Source organism: Lampetra planeri, chromosome 3, assembly GCF_965212315.1.
Source record: "Lampetra planeri chromosome 3, kcLamPlan1.2.h2, whole genome shotgun sequence".
Classification (NCBI taxonomy): Eukaryota; Metazoa; Chordata; class Hyperoartia; order Petromyzontiformes; family Petromyzontidae; genus Lampetra; species Lampetra planeri.
In genome coordinates, this window is record NC_136109.1 from 11,325,051 (window position 1) to 11,341,852 (window position 16,802).

At 56.2% G+C, this 16,802-nt stretch overlaps 1 protein-coding gene across 1 annotated transcript in view; it reads right to left on the bottom strand.

Annotated features, from left to right (window-relative positions):
* The window catches only part of LOC144734362 (receptor-type tyrosine-protein phosphatase S-like), a 232,586-nt gene that overhangs the window by 40,252 nt on the left and 175,532 nt on the right, over positions 1–16,802 (bottom strand). Inside the window, 6 exon segments of the mRNA XM_078616477.1 lie at positions 2,087–2,098; positions 4,730–4,890; positions 7,692–7,982; positions 8,501–8,591; positions 9,361–9,620; positions 12,337–12,437. Of these exon segments, the coding sequence (XP_078472603.1) occupies positions 2,087–2,098; positions 4,730–4,890; positions 7,692–7,982; positions 8,501–8,591; positions 9,361–9,620; positions 12,337–12,437 (916 nt within the window).

The window sequence follows — 16,802 nt, forward strand, 5'->3', positions numbered from 1 at the left end:
GCTGCTACACATTTCCACGCGATGATAAGCCCACTTCGTTGGGCTACCATTTGTGGTGGCCAGGTCGCGTCTGCAAAAGAGCTACACAGCTCAGTGGGGGTCCTGAACCGGTAAAGAGGGGGGGGGGGAGGGGGGAAATTCCACATTCCTACGCCGAGGACCAGGTAAGCCCGAGGAACGCAGCCGACGCAACAAGCAAATCTGTTGAGCGACGTCGCTGAGGATCAGACGTGTAGATTGAATCGCCACGAGGTTACGGCCGCGATGCGCTTAACGCCAGAGGTCGCAACCGGGTACCCGATACCCGTACCCTACCCGATACCCGGGTACGGGTACCCGTTTGCGACCCTGGTGCGGCCGGGTACGGGTAGACCATGAGTCACTGGTGAGTCACCGCTTGTCACTCATTTCCCAACGTCTTGTCTCTTCTCACAATTCAAGTTCCTAGAATCAACCCACCCGCGCCTGCAACATGGCTTCATCCCAGAGGTCGCAATCGGGTACCCAATACCCGTACCCTACCCGATACCCGGCCGGGTACGGGTAGCCGGGTATCGGGTAGGGTACGGGTACCCGATTGCGACCCTGGTGCGCCGTTTGCGACCTCTGCTTCACGCTAACCCTTCAAGCGGTGTTTGTCAACCACGTGGGTTCACACGTGGGTTCGCACGTGGGTTCGCACGTGGGTTCACACGTGGGTTCACACGTGGGTTCGCACGTGGGTTCACACGTGGGTTCACACGTGGGTTCGCACGTGGGTTCGCACGTGGGTTCACACGTGGGTTCGCACGTGGGTTCGCACGTGGGTTCACACGTGGGTTCGCACGTGGATTCACACGTGGGTTCGCACGTGGGTTCACACGTGGGTTCGCACGTGGGTTCACACGTGGGTTCACACGTGGGTTCGCACGAGGGTTCACACGTGGGTTCACACGTGGGTTCGCACGAGGGTTCGCACGTGGGTTCGCACGTGGGTTCGCACGTGGGTTCGCACGTGGGTTCGCACGTGGGTTCGCACGTGGGTTCACACGTGGGTTCGCACGTGGGTTCGCACGTGGGTTCGCACGTGGGTTCGCACGTGGGTTCGCACGTGGGTTCACACGTGGGTTCACACGTGGCGTTGATTTTTCATTCGTCGCTCGCGAGCCGGCGACGGGGCGTTGCGCCAAACACGCTGCTGCTGCTGCTGCTGCTGCCGTATGCCGGCGTCTTGAGCGCGATTGGTTTGGTCCACCGATGATGGCTTGGTGTGGGTGCGTTGGTGGCGGGGGGGGGTGGGGGGGTGACCACGGGGGTAGCGCCGTTCCCTTGAGGGTCAAGGTCCTCACTTCGATCGTCGCCCGCCAACCGAAGTGAGTAAATTTTTTGCCGGACATACTAAACTGACGCCGTTTAAAAACTAAACCATTTATTTTTTATTTTTTAGCAGGTAATGTCCCACTGAGTTATTAGAGCTCATTTTTCACAAAGCGACCTGGCGATCACAAATGATTGCTCAACGAAGTGGGCTTATCATCATCGTCGTCGTCATCGTCGTCGTCGTCATCACGTGGAAATGCACAGCAGGAGCCAAATAATCTCGAAGCGATTCTAAATGTGGAGGGGATAAAAACCGGGGGACCTCGAGAAAAACTCACGCGACCACGGGGAAAGAGAGAGAGAGAGAGACACTCCAAATGTACAGCAGCAGGCGTCAGGGTTGTGATCGAACCCACGACCTCCCGCGTGCCAGGCGAGGTAGTCCACATCTGTGGTGACGGTGGTGGTTGTGGTGGAAGGGCTTCTCGCGCGACAACACAAACCGACACAGACGACGACGCCGCCGCACATCGTTGAAGGCCGTGGCCGCTGAACCTCCCCCACTACCCCCCCCCCCACCACCATCCCACAGCCACCACCCATCATCCGCGGAGGAAGGGAGGCGTTGATCAACAGCGAAGGGTAATTACGGAAGGACACCCCCCCCCCGCCCGCCCGCCCGCCCCCGTCCCTTTAAGAATGTTCCTCTCGAGCGGGGGAGGGGGTGGGGGGAGACGGGAGGGTGGTTTCGATGATTGTGACGCATCGATTGAGCGAAAGTGCCCACCTGTCCGGCTTGCTGTCCCGGGCACGCGGCGGTGACGGCGGCGACGACCACGGGAGCCATCGGGAGCCATCGTCGTCGTACGGGGAGGGAGGGAGGGTTGGGAAGTGGAGGATAAGGAGGTGGTGATGGGAGGGAGATGGAGGTGGAGATGGTGGTGGGAGGGAGGGGAGATGGAGGATGAGGGAGATGGAGGATGAGGAGCAGGAGGAGGTGGTGGTGGGAGGGAGATGGAGGTGGAGATGGTGGTGGGAGGGAGGGGAGATGGAGGATGAGGGAGATGGAGGATGAGGAGCAGGAGGAGGTGGTGGTGGGAGGGAGATGGAGGTGCGGGAGGAGGAGGTGATGGAGGTGGTGGGAGGGAGCGAGCGAGCGAGGGAGGGAGGGAGGGCGAAGGGGAGACAAAAACAAAAGCGAGAGCGGAGATCATCGGAGATCGATGGCGGCTTTTAGAGCGACAGAATTCTCCGCTGCCAACGCGCGCGATCCGTCTCTTCTCCCGATGACGGCGGCCGATGACGGAGGTGCGGAGCGAACAATGGACAGTCTCACATTGCTGGCGGGTCCGAGCAACAGGCAACCACCCACCAGGCATCGCGTGGCGACGTAACGGTCCCCGATCCACACAACAACAACAACAACAAACGAAGGAGGCATCGCGGCGATGATGATGACGACGACGACGATGATGGCAACGACGATGATGATGATGACGACGATGATGGCGACGACGACGATGATGATGACGACGATGATGACGACGATGATGACGACGATGATGACGACGACAATGACGATGACGACGATGATGACGACGATGATGACGACGATGATGACGACGATGATCACGACGACGATGACGACGACAATGACGACGACGATGACGACGACGACAATGACGACGACGATGACGACGATGATGACGACGACGACGATGACGACGACGATGACGACGACGATGACGACGATGACGATACACCGCTACTCACGCGCTGATTCTGCCGTGACTCGAAACCCGCAGAAAAAAAACGCGCATACCGCGTTAGCATTTTTAGATTTAAAGCTTTCGTGACTGCAGGGATTCATCTTCTTGGTTCTTTCGGTAAAGTCACGTAGAAGGGAAATAATAAAATAATAAAAATAATACGTAATAAAATACAATTTAAAGCTTTCGTGACTGCAGGGATTCATCTTCTTGGTTCTTTCGGTAAAGTCACGTAGAAGGGAAATATTAAAATAATAAAAATACAACATAATAAAATTTCGATTTAAAGCTTTCGTGACTGCAGGGATTCATCTTCTTGGTTCTTCCGGTAAAGTCACGTAGAAGGGAAATAATAAAATAATAAAAATTAAAACATAATAAAATAAAAGTGAGAATTATTTTACTGCGTTAGTATCTTAACCATTCACGCAACTCGGCGTGTGTTCATGTGTTCTCTGCGTGCGCGTGTCAACATGTTCACATGTTACATTAGCGACCACAACAGCAGCAGCCGCCATTCGACACTAAAGTGGCGGTGACGTCACCACGGCGCTTGTGCCAGGCCAGGTGCACGTTAAGGCCGGGTGCGAGGGGGCTGGTAACCCCTGCACCTCCAATTGTTTACCACTAAACCACGTGGACAAAAAATAGAAATTACAAACGCGCACGTATAAAACACACCGCTGTGCGTGCGTGTGTGTGTGCGCACGCCTTCATGTGTGTTAATATCTTAACCGTGTTTGTGTTAATGCGTGAAAATATTATATTAACACGCGGACACATCTCCGGGTGTGTGTGTGTGTGCGCGCTTCTGCGTGTGTTTATGTATATTGACTGTGTGTATTAATAGACGTGACTATATTATCTTGTGTGTGTGCTCTCTAACTGTACATGCCCTAAGTCTGTTAAAGGCTATATTGGGTGGGATCTTTGCCTTTATCTTTAGCGGGGAGCGGCGGTGCAGCGGTTAGCGCTACGCACCCGGCGACCCGACGGCTAATAACGGTGGCGATTCTTGAACCGGTCCTGGGCCCTTCCCCTAGGTCGACTCAGCCTCAAATGAGTGCCTGGTGCGGTGTGTGTCAACGTCGCCACTGGGGAGACAAAGGCGGCCGGGCGTGGTGCTGGCCACCCACCCCCTCGTGTGCCGTGCCGGCCTTTCATTGGTGCTCGCTAACAGCACTTGCCCCAACAGTCCGCTAAGGCTGTACGGGGGAATGTTGATCTTTGTCTGCACGTACGTGCGTGCGTGCGTGCGAGCGAGCGTGCGAGTGTGCGTGTGTATGTATATTTGGTGTGCGCTCGTGCGTGATGGCGATGATGACAATGGTGATGACGACGACAATGATGGCGATGATGACGGCGATGATGACGATGATGAGTGGTGGTGGCGACGATGATGACGACAATGGTGGTGGCGATGATGACGACGACAATGATCATGACGATGACGGCGATGATGATGACGATGACGATCATGATCACGACGATGATGATGACGACGACAATGATCAAGACGATGACGGCGATGATGATGACGACGACGATCATGATGACGACGATGATGACGACGACGACGACGACAATGATCATGACGACGATGATCATGACGATGAAGGCGATGATGATGACGACGGTCCGCGTGCCCGCCCGCCCGCCACCTCTTGTAGAGGAGGATGGCGATGACGACGCAGATGATGAAGATGACGGCCAGCACGGGCCCCACCACCCACAGCAGCCCCTCCTCCTCCTCCGAGATGGGCAGCGGCTCCGGCTCAGGGGACACCACGGGCTCTGAGTAGCCGCTCACCGCCCACATGCGCTGTGGCACGCGAACACACACACACACGTACACACACACACGTGCGCACACACACGTACACACACACGCGTACACACACACGCACACACACGCGCGCACACACACACGCGTGCACACATGCGTGCACACACACACACGCACACACACGTACACACACACACGTACACACACACGTACACACATGTACACACACATACACACACGCACACGCGCGCACACACACACGCGCGCACACACACGTGCACACACGAACACACACGCACACACACGCACACACACGTGCACGCACACACGTACGCACACGCAAGCGGGCACACGCACGTTCACACGCGCACACACACACGCGCGCACACACACAAAGACAAAGATCACCCGTATAGCCTTAACAGACTGTCGGGGCAAGTGCTGTTAGCGAGCAGCACCTATGAAGGCCGGAACGGCACACAAGGGGGTGGGTGGCCAGCACCACGCCCGGCCGCCTTTGTCTCCCCAAGTGGCGATGTTTACTACGCACCGTACCAGGCGCTCATTTGAGGCTGAGTCGACCTCAGGGGAGGAGACCACCACCACCACCACCACCACGAGACGAAAAATCCACTCGGGTCTCTCAACGAAACGCGTTTTTGTGTTCGAGCCTGCGTACTTTACTACGCGTCTCTTCGCACTCATTGACATGTACAATTTTTTCTCTAACCCCTCCCTCTCTCTGCCTCCGCCCCCCCCTCTGTCTATTTAAGGCCACCCCACAGAGACGATCTCCCTCTCTGTACCTGTGTTGCTCTCTCTCTCTGTATCTTGGTGATATCTGTCTGCTCATATGTCTGTCTATAGTTTTCTGGTTAGATTTTTTGTCGCTATTTCATTTATACCTGATGATGACGATTGCTTGTGTTGCAATCGAAACGTCGTATGCTATTATTTAATTTATTATTTTATCTTTATACGTGACTTTACCGAAAGAACCAAAGAAAAGCGGACCGCGGAAGCAGACGTGACGGAGCTACCTCGGAGAAGTCGCCCGTCACGGCGCCGCGATGTTTTAATTGGGGGGGGGGGTTTGGGGGGGGCCACGTGGCGACCGAGAGAAACGACGAAATCACCTGGGGCGCAGGAGCCGGAGAGGCTTGGCGGATCCGTCGTTAGGGGGAGAAACACCGCTTCCCGAGCGGGAATTAACGCGAGAGACGCTTTAATAAAAGGAGCGGAGAAGGTGGAGGAGAGGATTTTGACATTTTAAAAAACGACAAACGTAATTCCTCATGGGTCAAATAGCACACGTGCCGTTTTCATTCGGCATACACCGAAGCATCAGAAAAATTAAATGAAAGCCCCAATATGTTCCGTGCCATCAGCAGCAGCAGCAGCAGCCGCCGAAGCCGTCGGCCGAGTCGCCGGCAGTTCGGCGAGGCCTGGAAGAATCCCGAGGATCGGTTTCCTGCCAACGCGCCGTTCACTCTTCGCTCGATCAAAAAGTAGTTTTTTTTCTCGCCAGACGAAAACCCCCTTCCCCCACCTCCCGTTCGCGGGGTCCTGCTAAACGCAACTATTTTTAAATCCTTTATATTAAGTTCATTTGCTTGCTTGCTTGCGCGCTTACGACCGTGCAAATCTTTCGGTCGTTTTTTAACCCACTTCCCGTGATCCAATCGAGCTGACATTTTGCACACAGACTCGTTGTGCGTGACAATTTATTTTCGTGAAAATTTTTTTTCCAAAATTTAAACTTTTTTGGTAAAAATAAATTATATTTAATTACCAATTGCTTAACGGTGGCAAGCAATCATCTGACCCATAGGTGGCAGCCATCTCAAGCCAGAGGACGAGAGGACTCTAGCCGCCACGCATATAAAGGATTTATAGTGAAAAACTTTGTTTTTACGGGTTAATTTTTATTTTACCAGGTAAAGGTCTAGCGGGAGCTGTGTTATTCAGAAGCGACAGTGTCCCATCAACAAAAATGGGGCTTATCGTCATAAGTGGAAATCTACTGCAGCAGCAAAACAGCCTAAACGCGTGACGTTCATTCTAAAATGTGGAGGGGAAAATCGGAAGACCCCGAGAAAAATCCACGCGACCACGGGGAGAGAGAGAGAGAGACCGCATACTCCAATTATACTGGTCAACAAAAAAATTAAAAAAAATTCTGGCCTGGACTTTTGCAACTGTTCTAGACTAATTTCAGGGTGCTGATTCCAAATCTGATCTCAGATTTGCTCTATCACATCTCATTTTTATGCTACCGGCATACCCCATTTTCATTGATTTTACCCGAAATTAACTCCGTCACTTGTGATTGCAAGTTGTTGCGAGTCAGTGACTGCTTTGGTGTTAATATATGGTGCTTTATTTTTAGGATAGTGCGTTTATAATATCATTTTATGCAGATATCCACATTTATTTACTATTTTTCTTCTGCAGTTTTTATTGAAAATGCAATATTTGATATCTCAAAAACCTGATGTGATAGACAAAAACTGATGCCAGATTTGGAATCAGCACCCCAAAAATTACCTTAAAACCGTTGGAATACCTTATGCCAGAAAAAGTGTGTTGACCAGTGTTACACAGCAGGCGCTCAGGGTCAGGATCAAACCCACAACCTCCCGCACCCCAGGCGAGGTAGTTAACATCTCCCGGCTACCAAGCCCACTCCGCCCTCGACCTCCCCCCTCGACCTCCGTCATTCCGCGGCACCGGCGCCGATCGTGCCGGCACTGGCTCGTCGCGGCGCCCGCGGGGGGCGCTCCGGAGGGGCCGGCGGCGGGGTCAGGGGTCGGCACACGACGGCCGAAGCCACTCACGGCGTCGCGGGAGCCCACGGCCGCCATGGCGAAGAAGGTGAAGGCGCGTCCCTCCTGCAGCGGGCGGTTGACGTGGCCGCCCAGGCGGGCGCCGTCGCCCACCACGAAGCCGCCGCCGCCGGCGCCGGCGCCGGCCGAGGGAGGAGACGGCGGGGGCGGCCCCCCGTCCCAGCGCGCCGTCACGTACGCCGAGGCTCCACCGCCGGCCGCGTCCGCCGCGGCGCCCCGGGGAGTCGTACGGCGACGACGACGACGCCGGCTCCGGCCACCGGGCGTCGTCTCCTCCACCAGCTGGGGGGGGGGGGGGGGCGGCAGGGAGATGCGGGCAGGATAGGGGGGTTGGTGTTGGCGGTGGTGACAGCATTGGTGGTCGTGGTAGTGGTGGTGGCAGTGATGACAATGGTAGTTGTGGCGGTGGTGACAGCATTGGTAGTTATGGTGGTGATGGTGTCAGTAATGGTAGTTGTGGTGGTGGTGACGACAATGATAGTTGTGGTGGTGGTGATGACAATGGTAGTTGTGGTGGTGGTGACGGCAATGGTAGTTGTGGTGGTGGTGACGACAATGGTAGTTGTGGTGGTGGTGACAATGGTAGTTGTGGCGGTGGTGACAGCATTGGTAGTTGTGGTGGTGATGGTGTCAGTAATGGTAGTTGTGGTGGTGGTGACGGCAATGGTAGTTGTTGTGGTGGTGACGACAATGGTAGTTGTGGTGGTGGTGACGACAATAGTAGTTGTGGTGGTGGTGGTGACAATGGTAGTTGGTGTGGTGGTGGAGACGCGGTGTCGTGGTGCCGTGGTACCCCGCACCTGGTCCAGGTCCAGCTCTTCGGGACTTCCTGACGGCCGCAGGTAGCGGCCCTTCTGCCTCGCCAGCGGCACCACCACCAAGCAGTAGGACCTGCAGACACACGCAGCGACGCGACCAATCAGTCTTGGCAGAATGTTGGGGCGAGTGCTGTTAGCGAGTAGCAGCACCCACGAAGGCTGGGAGGGCACACGAGGGGGTGGGTGGCCAGCGCCACGCCCGGACCGCCTTTGTCTCCCTAGCGGCGAATATTTACACACCGCGCCAGTTGCACAACACGCCAGCCACACCATCACAACGCCCCTTCAACCACATCCACTCCACCCACACCCCCACGCCCACACCATACACAACACCACACCCACCACACCAACAGCCCCACATCCACTCCACCCACACCCCCACACCCCCACACCCACTCCACCCACCACCACCACACCCACTCCACCCACCACCACACCCACTCTACCCACACCCACTCCACCCACACCCACTCCACCCACACCACCACGACAACCCACAACATCACACCCCTCCACTTACACCACCACCACCACACCCACTCCACCCATGCCACCACCACCACCACCACAACCACACCACACCACCACCACTACCACACCCACTCCACCCACACCCCCACCACACCCCTACCACCCACACCACCCCCCCCACCACCACACCCACTCCACCCCCACCACCCCCACACCACCACCATTCCCACCACCACACCCACTCCACCCACACCCCCCCACCACCACCACACCCACACCACCCCCCACACACACCCCCCCCTACCCCCCCCACCCCACCACACCCCCCCCCCCACCCCACCCCTACCCACCACCCCCGCACCACCCACCGCAGCTGCACCCCGTCGGCGGGCTGCGGCAGGTCCAGGCTGATGGTGCCGTCGGCGGAGACGCGTCCCAGCGGCACGGGGCGAGCCCCCCTGAAGAGTTGGGGCGCCGTGCGCACCGCCACCTCCTGCTGCAGGGCTCCCGCGCTGTCCCCGCGGCTCGTCAGGCCCAGCCGGTACTCCGTGTCGGGACGCAGGCCGCTCACGCGCTTGCGGCCCGACCAGCCGTCCACCTCGATCGCCTGGCCGTCGCTCGACACCACCTTGTTGGAGGAGGGGGCGAGGGGGCGGGGGTCATGGTGGGGGTCAAGGGGTCAGAGCGCGGAGGGCGGGGGTGTTGTTAGAGAAGGTAGAAAAGTTGCCGTGGTTTTGGACGCGGCGGCCGCGGCGGCTGCGAGATGTTATCTCCCTCGCCTGGTATGCGGGAGGTCGCGAGTGTATGGAGCGAGTGCGGTGCCCGCGTGTGTGAGTGTGGAGAGTGTGTGTGTGTGTAGCGCTAGTGTGTGTGTGTGCTAGTGTGGAGTGTGTGTGTGTGTGTAGAACTAGTGTGTGTGTGTGTGTAGCGCTAGTGTGTGTGTGTGTGTGTAGCGCTAGTGTGTGTGTGTGTGTAGCGCTAGTGTGTGTGTGTGCTAGTGTGGAGAGTGTGTATGTGTAGTGCTAGTGTGGAGTGTGTGTGCTAGTGTGGAGAGTATGTGTGTGTGTGCTAGTGTGGAGTGTGTGTGCTAGTGTGGAGAGTATGTGTGTGTGTGCTAGTGTGGAGTGTGTGTGTGCTAGTGTGGAGAGTGTGTGTGTGTGTGCTAGTGTGGAGTGTGTGTGTGCTAGTGTGGAGAGTGTGTGTGTGTAGCGCTAGTGTGGAGTGTGTGTGTGCTAGTGTGGAGAGTGTGTGTGTGTGTGCTAGTGTGGAGTGTGTGTGTGTGTAGCGCTAGTGTGGAGTGTGTGTGTGTGTGTGCTAGTGTGGAGTGTGTGTGTGCTAGTGTAGAGAGTGTGTGTGTGTGTGCTAGTGTGGAGAGTGTGTGTGTGTAGTGCTAGTGTGGAGTGTGTGTGTGTGTAGTGCTAGTGTGGAGTGTGTGTGTGTGTGTGCTAGTGTGGAGTGTGTGTGTGCTAGTGTAGAGAGTGTGTGTGTGTGTGTGTGCTAGTGTGGAGAGTGTGTGTGTGTGTGCTAGTGTGGAGAGTGTGTGTGTGTAGTGCTAGTGTGGAGTGTGTGTGTGTGTAGTGCTAGTGTGGAGAGTGTGTGTGTGTGTGCTAGTGTGGAGTGTGTGTGTGCTAGTGTAGAGAGTGTGTGTGTGTGTGCTAGTGTGGAGAGTGTGTGTGTGTAGTGCTAGTGTGGAGTGTGTGTGTGTGTAGTGCTAGTGTGGAGTGTGTGTGTGTGTGTGCTAGTGTGGAGAGTGAGTGTATGTGTGTGCTAGTGTGGAGTGTGTGTGTGTGTGCTAGTGTGGAGTGTGTGTGTGCTAGTGTGGAGTGTGTGTGTGTGCTAGTGTGGAGAGTATGTGTGTGTGTGCTAGTGTGGAGTGTGTGTGTGCTAGTGTGGAGTGTGTGTGTGTGCTAGTGTGGAGTGTGTGTGTGCTAGTGTGGAGTATGTGTGTGTGCTAGTGTGGAGAGTATGTGTGTGTGTGCTAGTGTGGAGTGTGTGTGTGCTAGTGTGGAGTGTGTGTGTGTGTGTGTAGCGCTAGTGTGGAGTGTGTGTGTGCTAGTGTGGAGAGTGTGTGTGTGTGCTAGTGTGGAGAGTGAGTGTGTGTAGCGCTAGTGTGGAGTGTGTGTGTGCTAGTGTGGAGAGTGAGTGTGTGTAGCGCTAGTGTGGAGTGTGTGTGTGCTAGTGTGGAGTGTGTGTGTAGCGCTAGTGTGTGTGTGTGTGTGCTAGTGTGGAGTGTGTGTGTGCTAGTGAGTGTGTGTGTGTAGCGCTAGTGTGTGTGTGCTAGTGTGGAGTGAGTGTGTGTGTGTGCTAGTGTGGAGTGTGTGTGTGTGTGTAGTGCTAGTGTGGAGTGTGTGTGTGCTAGTGAGTGTGTGTGTGTAGCGCTAGTGTGTGTGTGTCTGTGCTAGTGTGGAGAGTGAGTGTGTGTAGCGCTAGTGTGGAGTGTGTGTGTGCTAGTGTGGAGAGTGTGTGTGTGTAGTGCTAGTGTGGAGTGTGTGTGTGTGTGTGTGCTAGTGTGGAGAGTGTGTGTGTGTGTGTGTGCTAGTGTGGAGTGTGTGTGTGTGTAGTGCTAGTGTGGAGAGTGAGTGTGTGTAGCACTAGTGTGGAGTGTGTGTGTGTGTGCTAGTGTGGAGAGTGTGTGTGTGTGTAGTGCTAGTGTGGAGTGTGTGTGTGTGTGCTAGTGTGGAGAGTGTGTGTGTGTGCTAGTGTGGAGTGTGTGTGTGTGTGTGCTAGTGTGGAGTGTGTGTGTGCTAGTGTGGAGTGTGTGTGTGTGTGTGTAGTGCTAGTGTGGAGTGTGTGTGTGCTAGTGTGGAGAGTGTGTGTGTGTGCTAGTGTGGAGTGTGTGTGTGTGTGTGTAGTGCTAGTGTGGAGTGTGTGTGTGCTAGTGTGGAGAGTGTGTGTGTGTAGTGCTAGTGTGGAGTGTGTGTGTGCTAGTGTGGAGAGTGTGTGTGTGTGTGTGCTAGTGTGGAGTGTGTGTGTGTGTAGTGCTAGTGTGGAGTGTGTGTGTGCTAGTGTGGAGAGTGTGTGTGTGTGCTAGTGTGGAGTGTGTGTGTGTGTAGTGCTAGTGTGGAGTGTGTGTGTGCTAGTGTGGAGAGTGTGTGTGTGTGTGCTAGTGTGGAGAGTGTGTGTGTGTAGTGCTAGTGTGGAGTGTGTGTGTGTGTGTAGCGCTCATGCGGTGCCCGCGTGTGTGTGTGCTAGTGTGGAGTGAGTGTGTGTGTGTGCTAGTGCGGTGCCTGCGCGTGTGTGCGTGTGTGTGTGCGTGTGTGTGTGTAGTGCTCATGCGGTGCCCGCGTGCGTGCGTGTGTGTGTGCGTGTGTGCGTGTGTACGTGCGTGTGTGCGCCCGCGCCACCTTGAGCGGCTCGCTGGAGCTGTACGACGCGGGCGCCTCCCACACCAGCAGCACGGAGGTCTGCGTCACCGATTTGACGCGGAAATTTTTCACGAAAGCTGCTGGAGAGACGCAGACGTGGAGAGATGGGGGGGGGGGGCAGCCCATGGGGGGAGGGGGGCACCGACGGGGGGGGGGGGGGCACGTGACAAACACACGCAGGTTAGCTCATCGCCAACCTCGCCATCGTCGTCGTCATCATCGCTGTCGTCATCGTCGTCATCATCAAAATCATCGTCGTCATCGCCATGATCGCCCTCATCCTCGCCATCAACATTATCATCGTCATCATTGCCATCATCATCATCGCCATCATCGCCATCATCATCATCGTCATCGCCATCATCGTCATCATCGCCATCATCGTCGTAGCCAATGTCCCCATCGCCATCATCAAAAAGTTTATCGCGATCGTCATTTGCCTTCACCGTCAACAACACCATCACAAAGCTGTCATCACCATCATCACCAATATCCAACACGCGCCATTCGCAACGAAGTGACGGCGACGTCACCACGGCGCCTGTGCCAGGCCAGGTGCACTTCGAGGCCACGTCAAGTGACGGCGACGTCACCACGGCGCCTGTGCCAGGCCAGGTGCACGCTAAGGCCGGGTGCGAGGGGGCCGGTAACCCCTCCACCTCCAATTGTTTACCACTAAACCACGTGACAAAAATGATGAACACACGTGAAGTGTCGAAGGCTCGCTGCCTGCAAGGAGGACGTCTCGGGACAGACCCGCCGGGCGCCAGGGGCAAGCGTGCGGACACGCAAGCGCGCGGACACGCGCGTGCACGCTAGCGTGCGGACACGCAAGCGCGCGGACACGTGCGTGCACGCAAGCGCGCGGACACGCAAGCGTGCGGTCACGCAAGCGTGCGGACACGCGCGTGCACGCGAGCGTGCGGACACGCAAGCGAGCGGACACGCAAGCGTGCGGACACGCGCGTGCACGCGAGCGCGCGGACACGCAAGCGTGCGGACACGCAAGCGTGCGGACACGCGCGTGCACGCAAGCGTGCGGACACGCAAGCGCGCGGACACGCAAGCGTGCACGCGAGCGTGCGGACACGCAAGCGCGCGGACACGCGCGTGCACGCAAGCGTGCGGACACGCAAGCGTGCACGCGAGCGTGCGGACACGCAAGCGTGCGGACACGCAAGCGTGCGGACACGCGCGTGCACGCGAGCGCGCGGACACGCAAGCGTGCGGACACGCAAGCGTGCGGACACGCGCGTGCACGCAAGCATGCGGACACGCAAGCGCGCGGACACGCAAGCGTGCACGCAAGCGTGCGGACACGCAAGCGTGCACGCGAGCGTGCGGACACGCAAGCGCGCGGACACGCAAGCGTGCACGCGAGCGTGCGGACACGCAAGCGCGCGGACACGCGCGTGCACGCAAGCGTGCGGACACGCGCGTGCACGCAAGCGCGCGGACACGCAAGCGTGCACGCGAGCGTGCGGACACGCAAGCGCGCGGACACGCGCGTGCACGCAAGCGTGCGGACACGCGCGTGCACGCAAGCGCGCGGACACGCAAGCGTGCACGCGAGCGTGCGGACACGCAAGCGCGCGGACACGCGCGTGCACGCAAGCGTGCGGACACGCGCGTGCACGCAAGCGCGCGGACACGCAAGCGTGCACGCGAGCGTGCGGACACGCAAGCGCGCACAGGCACTTAATTGGATTTTTGACGACAACAACAAAAGAACGAACATCAAGTGAGCGTGTTAGTGCGGAGACGAATGCTAATCCCGTGCCCTCTGAAGCTGTCACCTTGGGGAGTGTGGAGTGGGAGGGGTGGGAAGCAAGGCGTTGGCTGGCTTGAGTTGAAACTATTTGAAACAATACTCTTTGATTCTTTGAAACAAAAAATGTTTGAGCCAGGTAAGGCCCCCCCCCCCCTCCCCCCCCCGGCTGAGCGATCACAAACGATAGCTCAGCGAAGCGAGCTCATCATCATCATCATCGTCGGCGAAATTTATATCAGCAGCAGCAGCTGTCAAATACTCTGAAAGCATAGAGATGCATAGAGACCCGTGGAGACACACAGAGGCCCATAGAGATACATAGAAACCCTTAGAATCGTAAGAATGATTTATACTAAGAGGAATCCGATGGGCCATGGAACTCATTCACACGTAGATACATATAGACCCACAGAGATGCATACAGACCCAAAAACTGAACTATTTTACACGCTTCTATTGAACTCACTCTGTCTGTTGTTGTTGTTGTTGTTGTCGTATCCTCAAATCTTGGAACTCAATGTTAACCCACTTCCCAATATGGTATCGACTGCAAGCTTAGTATATTTATGTCATACGGATGACAATACTTTCTTCTATCATTCAATACGTTCCATTAATTGGCTACCACATTCTGATGAGCTCCCCCCCCCCCCCCTCTCCTCCCCCCTCAACTTGCTTTTAAGGGATTACATCTTGAATCATTGCCTCACTTGATGCAGCTAATCTGGCTGTGACGGTCCCACCTGATGACGGAGACTCGTGCTGCCTCCGAAACGTCGTGATTTTTGTTTTATTTTATTTTTTATTAATTTTAATGTTTTTACCTACGTGACTTTACCGAAAAAACCTAAGAGTATGAATCCTTGCAGTCACGAAAGCTTCAAATCTAGAATAATTTTTTAGATGTCGTGTTTCGGCTTGGGTCTAATTGTCCACGCTCAACTGACGTTGTCTGTAAATGACCACGGCCCCCCTACGTTGTGGCAAGCCTCGGGGCCACTTCCTGGAGTCGTGGAGTTTTGCCGTTACGAGTACGGTACATTTCATGAAAGCGTGTTTTTTAAAAAAGTATTATTAAATGTTCCTTATTTTTTATTGCAGCATGTAAGACCCGCTGAACTAGGCAGCTCTTTTTCAGAAGCGATCATGGCTATAACGGAATGATGGCTCACCGAAGTGGCGTATCATCATCATCATCAGCGTCGTCGTGCAGACATTTATAGGCAGTAGCCAAAAATTTCTCATCGCGTGAAGTTGATTCTTAATGCGGAGGGGAAAACCCGGAAGACTCTGAGAAAAATCCACGCGACCACGGAGAGAATATTGAGACGGGTCTACCCAGGTGAGGTAGTTAGCATCTCCTAGCCGCGGAGGTGCCCAATCCACACGACCACCACGGGGAGAGAGAGACACCGCAAACTACAAATATACAGCAGCAGGCGAGGTGGTTAACATCTCCCAGCCACCGTGATGATGATGAGCGAGAAAGACGCGAAAATTAAAAATATACAGCAGGCGCCGTCAGGGTCGGGATGGAACCCGCGACCTCCCGTACACCAGGCGAGGTGGTCAACATCTCCCAGCCACCGTGGAGGGATGAGCCGAGGCCCTGCAGGTCAGGTCGCGAGCACCGTTTTATTTGCGCGAGCCCCTTCAACGTTAGCCGCGCTAACCAGCCCACTTCCAGACAGCCTCTCCCGGCGAGCCCCCGAGGCAAGGGGGTACATTTCAGTCAGGGGTGGGTGGGGGTTAAACGGAGTTTGCGTTGCCTGGAGAAATGGCCTATAACGACAAGTGACATTTGGAAGTGATAAGCAACGGGGAAAGGTTATGTGCCGCTATACCGCGTGAATTCCGCTTTTATTGGCCAATATCGGGGAATGGACGCCGCTGGTTTTTTTTTTTTGACCCGCGTGGAATTGGAGCGCGGAGGGGTCGGAAGCCGCGGCGTCGCAGAGGGAAATGTTCGCGTGTTCGCGCGATCGCCGATGCGGTGCGGGAGAAGCGGCGGTGGTTGGTGTGGCGGTTAGCCCAGGCCAGAGGTCGCAATCGGGTACCCGATACCCGTACCCTACCCGATACCCGGCTACCCGTACTCAGCCGGGTATGGGTACGGGTACCCGTTCGCGACCCTGTTGCGGCCGGGTACGGGTACGGGTAGGCCGTGAGTCACTGGTGAGTCACCGTTTGTCACTCATTTCCCAACGTCTTGTGTCTCTTCTCACAATTCAAGTTCCTAGAATCAACCCACCCGCGCCTGCAACATGGCTTCATCCCAGAGGTCGCAATCGGGTACAGCCGGGTACGGGTACCCGTTTGCGACCCTGGTGCGGCCGGGTACGGGTACGGGTAAGGAATCAAAACCCGTTTGCGACCTCTGACCCAGGCTTGGCCACGAACCCGCGGCTACATCACCGAGGTTCGATTCCCACTGGCGGCCACCACCAACGCCGGCGACGGTTATCCGAACCGATTCCCGGGCCTCATCATCGCCACTGGGGAGACAAAGGCGGCCGGGCGTGGTGCTGGCCACCCGCCCCCTCGTGTGCCGTTCCGGCCTTCGTAGGTGCTCGCTAACAGCACTTGCCCCTACAGTCTGTTAAGGCTACACAGGGGATATTTGTCTTTGTAAGTGTGCGCGTGGGGGAGCGGTGGCACAGTGCTTAGCCACCTC